We start from the raw sequence: 8,135 nt of genomic DNA, 5'->3' as shown, positions 1-8,135 counted from the left end.
TCAGCAAGGACATAGCCCAGGAACGACACAGAACGAGCATGAAACTCACACTTCTCCGCTTTCACGAAAAGTTTGTTTTCCAGAAGCTGCTGCAAAACGCTGCGCACCTGCTGAACATGGTCCTCAAAAGACCGCGAAAAAACAAGGATGTCATCCAAATAAACGAACACACACCGATTCAAAAAGTCCCGAAGCACATCATTAATCAATGCTTGAAACACCGCCGGCGCATTCGTCAGCCCAAAAGGCATTACCAGATATTCGTAATGTCCACGGTGAGTGTTAAAGGCCGTTTTCCACTCATCTCCCTGGCGCATGCACACCAGATGGTACGCATTGCGAAGGTCCAGCTTCGTAAAGGTTCAAAAGCAGAAGAGATCAGGGGAAGAGGGTATTTGTTCTTCACAGTAATGTCATTAAGACCCCGAAAATCAATGCAGGGTCGGAGAGATCCATCTTTCTTATCCACAAAGAAAAAACCCGCCGCCAACGGCGAAGACGACGGACGAATCAAGCCCGCCTCCAGTGACTCCGTGATATACCTCTCCATGGCCGCCTTCTCCGGACCAGAGAGGTTATACAGCCGGCTGGTGGGCAACGGAGCTCCAGGTAACAGTTCAATGCCACAATCATAAGGACGATGGGGGGGAAGCGAGAGCGCACAGCGTTTACTGAAAACCGCCCCTAGATCATGATATTGTTCAGGTACAGACGAAAGATCCACCTCCTCGGGCGCCAGCTTAGACGAGCAGACAGGCGAAGGCGGAAGAGCAGACTGTAAACAGTGAGACAAGCAGTGGCTACTCCAACTCTCAATGCAACGGGAGGACCAATTGATATGAAGATTATGACGCTCGAACCACGGGTAACCTAAAACGATGGGAGACTCCGGGGAGGAAAAAACAAAGAAACGAAGAAGCTCACGATGACTACCAGAAAGAATCAACGAAACCGGTTCAGTCTCGTGAGTGACGGAGGGCAGTAACTGACCGGTGAGAGCCACAACGGAGACGGGAACCTGCAGGGGTTTCGTCTCAATACCGAGACGCCGCGTGAGACCGCTGTCAATAAAATTCTGCTCAGCGCCAGAATCCAAAAGTGCGTTAGTGGAGAAAGTGCCAGAAGCGGCGTTCACGATAGCAGGAAGCTGCATGCGGGGAACTTGGGAAAGAGAGGAAGTGCCACCCACCAGTACTCCCACAGTTACTGGTGGGCACCGCCTTTTGACCGCAACGGGCAGGTGGACACAAAATGGCCCGACTGGCCACAATACAAACACAACCGTCCCTCAAACCGCCTCTGATGCTCCTCCAGCGTCAGCCGCGTACGACCCAACTGCATAGGCTCTTCAGCGGCGGCCGCCGGAGGAGACCGTGCGTGGGCCGGACCGGGAGGAGGGGGACGGGATACTGTGCGCACAGCAGTGCGCTCTCCACTCCCAGCACGGAACCGGCCACCCCTCTCCCTCTCACGCTCGCGAAGGCGATTATCGATACGAATAGCCAGATTAACTAGAGCTCATCTTTCATGCGATCGTTCAACCCGATGACGAAAGCCCCGCGCAACGCGTCATCACCCCACCCCGTCTCCGCGGCCTTAACCCGGAAATCAATAGAAAACTCCGCCACTGACTGGCCCCCTTGGCGGAGCCCGTGCAGTTGCCGCGCGGCCTCATCCGAGCGCAGGGGATGATGAAAAACAGCCTTAAAATCCCGAACAAACTGCTCATACGTGACAGTCTCCAAGGGATGCAGAGCGAGATAAGACTCGGCCCAGTCCAAAGCACGATCACGAAGGGCACCGATAACATGAGAAATCTTAGAAGCATCATCGGAAAACGCTTGGGGAAACCGCTGAAAAAGCAGGGAAACCTGAATCAAAAAACCCCCGCAACGGCCCAACTCTCCCGTAAAAGGCACCAGAGCCGAGGGAGCGGGGTCACGAACAGAGCCCGAACCCCGTGAGGCAGACGGTACAGGCGGGGGGGCAGAAACAGCAGGAACAGTAGGAGGAACTAACCGAGCCAAAGTCTTTTGAATGGCTGACAGGGTCTCATTAACCCGGCCCGCCCATTGCTCGGACGCCGCCAACTGCCGAGACAAGCTTGACAAAGACTCCTCGTGTTTCTGGAGTAAATCGCCGGAAGCGGGACCTGTGTGTTCTGCCGAATCCATCAAAGTGGTCGGAGTATTCTGTTAGGTAGACTGACACGGATGGATTACGTGGCAGAAACACACACGGACACAAAATAGTTTGTGATGCAAGTTTATATACACGAGTAGGGGATATTTACAAGGGAAGGGGCTATATACAGTGACAGATAAAAATGTGCCAGGAGATTAACACCGAGGAGATGAGACGGAGCCGAGGTATGCAGGTAGGCAGATGACGCACCGGAGCTACCTGACAACAAGGAACAAAACAGAGTTTACGGCATACCGTTGATAGCCGAACGTTAAACACAAGTGGACGGAGAGAGTTGGAGAGCTTACTTGACACACAAACCACAGCTGCTGCAGTGACCGCAGCCTGATGGAACGTAGCACTCCGTCGCGGATCCACAATAGCCAACACAAAATCCTAGGTAGACGGACAGGCAATGGAACAGGCACTTGTGACAGCGACAATACTCCGACACCAGACGTCCGTGACTCTGCTCCCTAAAAGCGCTCACTGATGACGTCCGATGCGTCGCAGGTGTGTTGGAATGCCATCAAGCCCCGCCTCGCCTACCTATAACAAAAAGGAAAACAAAACCCAAACAACAACAATACACCTACCCACCACCTCCTAACAATCTTTCAGTCATTTCTACCCCCCCCAAAAAAAACAAAAAACAAATCCCACATGCATACTACCCTTTTGGGCTAAGCCCCGGGTGTTTCAAATGTCTGGCTCCGCCTCTGACTTCGTACATCCCTGACCTGCAGACGCTGTGCGCAGAGGTTCAGGAGCAGAAGTCCCGTTGTAAACATATCACGGCAGACCCGACGATGTTTGCATGAACACGCTTTTCACACACGGTTGCTGTACGCACACAGCCGGCTGTAGCTTTGCAGCTCACAGCCCGACACACACCAACACACCAACACAACAGTAGAGAGAGCACAGACGTTAAGGCGGCGATGCGTGATTGCGGGTGCCGCTCAGATGAGTCCGCCCCCCCTGCAGCGGCGCTGCAGACCACACCCCGCCGCACACATTAACCAGGTTAAATACATATTTAGGCAGAATTTTGCAAATATCTACTTTTTTTTTTAGCAGCATCGAGCTTTTTTCCAATTATTTTTTTAAAAGTCAGGTCAAGGCTCCAAAAGCCCAAAGGAGATATAAGGGTGGCTCACAACAGTTTTTCTTTGCTGGATCATTTTAGTTCAGCGTCTTTCCTTTTGTTATATTTCTTTAAGAGTTCAAAATGTGTTAATTACATAAATAAAATGTAATTTTCTCTGTCATGGATTTCATAAGCAACACACCTTAGTTGTTCACACAAAGCATAAAGGTAAAAAACAATATGTACGGTGTTATCTTCATTTTAGATGTCAACAAGTATTTGTGGCTCCCAGAGTTTTCTTTTGCGTGGAAACTGTGTCCAAATGGCTCTTTGGGTCTTAAAGGTTGTGACCCCTGAACTAGACTGTATCACGTCATCTCAACAAAAACGAATTAAGTTGCTGAATTTCATGCAGAGCCTACGTGATTTAATTATGTTCACCATAGAAACATGAAATTATTTTGTTCAAATTACAAGTTAGACTTTTGTAAATGTAACAACCACCCAATTTCCTTTTTTGAGTGTAGAAAAAGATGTCTTTGATTTAATTGGAGATGTGTCAAACTGGGGCCTATTGAGCAAACACAACAATGCAAAGTGAACATTTTTTGTACTACATCTCTTCATCCAGAGGAGGGCAGCATGACTCTGTGTAACGAAGCAGTCCAGACACTGTTTTCATTTACAAGCAGAAAGCCAGCTGACAGCTGTGGATCAGGCTCACAGACTCAGTCCAGGGGTCCATTCTTCGTACTTTTTTTCGGCAGCAGAGCAAGAACTCTTGATTGAGGGATTTCAGGAGTTTCAGAGTTTAATTAAAACGCAAGGGAACACTGCAAAGGCTGCAAAAGCAAGGAGAGAGGGCTGGCAGAAAGTTGCTGACAAATTAAACTCGTAAGTAATTTAATAATAATAATAATAATGGATTGGATTTATATAGCGCTTTTCAAGGCACCCAAAGCGCTTTACAATTCCACTATTCATTCACTCTCACATTCATACACTGGTGGAAGCAGCTACGGTTGTAGCCACAGCTGCCCTGGGACAGACTGACAGAAGCCAGGCTGCCATATCGCGCCATCAGCCCCTCTGGCCAACACCAGTAGGCGGTAGGGTAAATTTATTATATTACACTATATTATATTATATTATATTATATCATATTATATTATATTACATTATATCCTCTTTCACATTAGAGCCACGACAGGACCCACTAGAACATGGGAACAAGTAAAAGTGAAATATAAGAATATTCTACAGAATGGTAATATTTATCACTTATGTTGCTTTTAGTCTCTTGAAAAGAGACCCTGAAATAATCTGTTTGTTTGTTTATAACAGCAACCAAGAAAAGGGCAGAGCAAAAAAAGACAGGTGGTGGTCCTGCACCCCCTCATCAACAAGTTGGTTAAGTAAATAATACCCTCACGGGAAAATCGATATCTCTCTATGAGCACACTGTCGCGCTGAGCTAAAGGATCCTGTCTGTCCCGCAATATACGCTGGATTCTGAAAACTCTCCTTATCAATCTTGCACCTTCCGCAATGGGTGGCTCGCGTATACGGACAGGACATGGCTGCGACAGACTTCCCAAATCCACCTTCGCTTTTATAGCCGTGGTCTCTCATCTTGATTACACGAAGTAATTTACAATTACTACTCTGAAATATGAATTACATCTGTAATAATCACATACATGTAATAGAATGTTAATAGTACATTTCCCTTTTTTAGGAAATGACCTGTATGTATCTGTGTGACATCAATAAAAGGATCAAGTGCTGCATTATCTTTAGTTACATTGATGTTATTTATTTATGGTGAAACAGTGGTGGAATATCGCTGTTGCTTTCGTATAAATGAAGCGGACATACCTGCGTGGCCGCGATCTAATCCTGTTTACATAAAGTAAACCTGCTCCCGAGCAGGTTTACGCTTACGGATCTGTTGCTATGACAGCAAGTCCCGGATGAGCTTCGGAGAACCGAACGATCCAAGATCACGCGAAATCGTCAACAATCAAATCCGGCTAACCTACTTAGCGAGGTACGAAGAACGGACCCCAGTACCTGTATTTCCAATGTCAACAGTGATAATCCCTCATTTGCCATTTAAAAACGATTTTGTTGGCCCAATAGGATTAAAAAGATTTCTTTTTTCTTAATCTTTTGTAACATTTGCTCTCAAGCACCAGAGTTTTGTTCGCAACACGGTTTATTGGGGAGGTACAGGAAAGAGGGCACAGGAAAATCCCGAGGAGAGTCAAATGGCCTGTATTTGTACAGCGCTTCACTAGTCCCTAAGGACCCCAAAGCGCTTTACACATCCAGTCATCCACCCATTCACACACACATTCACACACTGGTGATGGCAGCTACATTGTAGCCACAGCCACCCTGGGGCGCACTTACAGAGGCGAGGCTGCCGGACACTGGCCCACCGGGCCCTCTGACCACCACCAATCAACTCACTCCCCCGCTACCCAACAACAACAAGAGCCCCCTCCCCTTCCCGCACACACTCCTCTTTTCCTGCAACCCAAACACTTCTCTTAAAGAAACAGTAACAGTGCACAGACAGTGAACCTGTCAAAGTAAAATAACCTCAACAATCGTTACAATACTTATAAAAATCATCATTATTATTATCATCAAGAAATACTTTAGGAGCAAAAGTCATCCATCCTGATTTTTTGTATGAAAACTTTAAAGAATATACACAACCGGTCAAAACTTTCAGAACTGCCCAATTCTCCAAGTTATATTTTCCAATGAATAGTTTGAAATGGTACAAATGTGGTGAACTAGGTTAAAAAAGGGTAAGGTTACCCAAAACTGTAAAATAATGTACATTTCAGAATTATACAAAAATGCCTTTTCAGGGAACACAATGTTGGTTAACAGTTTAAAGCTGTTCTGCAGTAATGGGGGCGGATGAGGCCTTGAAAGCTGCTGCTACTAACTCCTACAGCTGTTCCAACCCCCTCTGCAGTGATGGACACACTGTAGTTAGCAGCTTGCGTGATAAGTGGCTCACAGGACAACAGCTTCAAGCACAGATTAATGGTGGCCGTAGTAAGTGGAGGAGGGAGTGTGATGGTCTGGGGCTGTTTTCGGTGACTTGTACAGAGTGAGAGGCTCCCTGAGCCAAAATGGCCGCATTCTGCAGCGCCATGCAGCACCCTCTGGTATGCACCTAGTCTGTCAGGGCTTCATCCTACAGCAGGATAATGACACCAAAAAGAGGTCCAAGCTGTGCCACAACTACCTCAGGAAGAAGAACAAGATGGTGAGCTTGAAACACGGAGTGTCCAGTACAGCCTCCAGACTGAAACCCCATCGAGCTGGTTTGAACTGGACAGAAGAGGGAAAGCAAAGCAGCCTACGAGGTCCACATTCGTGGGAACTTCTGCTACAGATGTGGGAGAATATTTGATGTCTATTGTAGAAAGCCATCAAAAAGAGTTTTCATGTTTATATGGGGCCTTGCCTGTTCCTGTTAAAATTTACAAAAATCTGTTTACATTTTTTTAAACAGCAATATGAGAGGAAGCAAGCTCAGTATAAGCCAGTTCATTGTATAATAAAGCAACTGTAGACAACAGTCAGAAACTCTGTACATGCTTAAAACTGAAGGACAGAGATGTGACATAGAAACAGGTTATCACAGTTCACAGTGCAACAGATTAGTGCAGAATACGGATATTTGACACATTCATTATTAGCACATGGATGGCTCCACATGATCAAGTTGAAAACAGGTTGTTTCTGTCATATCTGGTGACATGTGTTAATGCAGACCTTCCCAAAGTGTGGGGCCCGTGCCCTAGGGGGGGGCGCGGTATGAAAAGGGGGGGGGGGAAACAAAATGCTTGGACACTGCTAGCACTGGGCGCCTACAGAAAGGCAAAGCAGGAGATGAAGCATCGCTGAATATGTTTCCAAACCAACTTCATTTCAAGCCAAAGACTAGAAAAACAGCTGCGTTTTCAAAAATACCCGTGTAGGTGCGGACGCAGCGTAAAAGAGTTAGTAGTTTATTTTATTACTACCTGTAATTTATTGCAGATTACTGGTATTTGCTTAATTGTTTACTAAATGTTTGAGGTGTGAAATAAACCGCAGTGGAGCAAAATATGGGCGCGTGTGGTTGGAGGATGTGTGTGTGCGCGCGTGCACGCGGGGGGCGAACATTTTTCTTGTAAAACAAAGGGGGCCCAGCAAAAAACTTTGGGAACCACTGTGTTAAGGTCTGAATATGTGACATTTCAGTCTGATTCGACACTGATTTGTCGTGGAGGTGTTCGAGGACGGAAACGGAAACGCCTCTGTTAACGTCACGACCTTTATTTTGAAAACCAAACCAGACAGGAAGTTAAATGTTGCTGCTCGCTTTAAGTTAGTCACTGGACGAGTGCGTGCTTCGGGTGTTTCGTCAGTACCTTTACTTTGCTGTTTCTGATCGTGTCGATGCTTTGTTGTATTCGTCGTTTACTAACGAGCACGAGTCCCGCGTGGCTGTTCTCTAACTGATCTGTTACGTTGGATACTTTTTGCTGAGAGTTACTTCCGCATTTTAACAGGAGTTGGTGGAAGCGCCAGCAGGGTTTTCTCAGCGCAGCTGTGCGAGACTCGTCTCCAGACATGGCGGTGTTCGACAACTGCTCGGTGCTGTTCGAGCTCAGAGGTTTGTCGTTCAAGGAGAAGAAGACGGTGAAATCAGCAGTCACAGGTCACGGAGGCAACCTTTCGTTTGTGGTCAACAAACAGGTCAGTGAGCTGTCAGCGCGGGGGGAGGGGGCACTCCTCACGGCTGAGTGCTCAAATGAAACTTTACTAAACAACTTTACTTAAAAAG

The 8,135-nt window shown here is 46.9% G+C and overlaps 1 protein-coding gene and 1 long non-coding RNA gene across 4 annotated transcripts in view; one reads left to right on the top strand and one right to left on the bottom strand.

Annotated features, from left to right (window-relative positions):
• Window positions 1-2,249: 2,249 nt before the first annotated feature.
• LOC145421065 (uncharacterized) lies at window positions 2,250-2,668 on the bottom strand. The gene is made up of 2 exons (XR_013902336.1): window positions 2,493-2,668; window positions 2,250-2,403 (listed from the first exon to the last, which is right to left on the bottom strand). It is a non-coding gene; the product is annotated as an uncharacterized LOC145421065 (long non-coding RNA).
• Window positions 2,669-7,650: 4,982 nt separating this feature from the next.
• parp4 (poly (ADP-ribose) polymerase family, member 4) overlaps window positions 7,651-8,135 on the top strand; it is a 38,230-nt gene continuing 37,745 nt past the window's right edge. For 2 of the 3 annotated variants that reach the window (XM_080290734.1, XM_080290733.1), the window contains exon 1: window positions 7,652-8,047. In XM_080290734.1, the coding sequence (XP_080146860.1) occupies window positions 7,922-8,047 (126 nt within the window). In that variant the 5' untranslated portion in view covers window positions 7,652-7,921. Of the gene's footprint in view, window positions 8,048-8,135 lie in introns of all 3 variants that reach the window. The other variant, XM_026143982.2, reaches the window with a different exon arrangement.

This window comes from Astatotilapia calliptera, chromosome 16 (assembly GCF_964374335.1).
Source record: "Astatotilapia calliptera chromosome 16, fAstCal68.1, whole genome shotgun sequence".
Lineage (NCBI taxonomy): Eukaryota > Metazoa > Chordata > Actinopteri > Cichliformes > Cichlidae > Astatotilapia > Astatotilapia calliptera.
The sequence above is the reverse complement of the archived record's forward strand: the minus strand, read 5'-3'. Positions and strand labels throughout refer to the sequence as shown.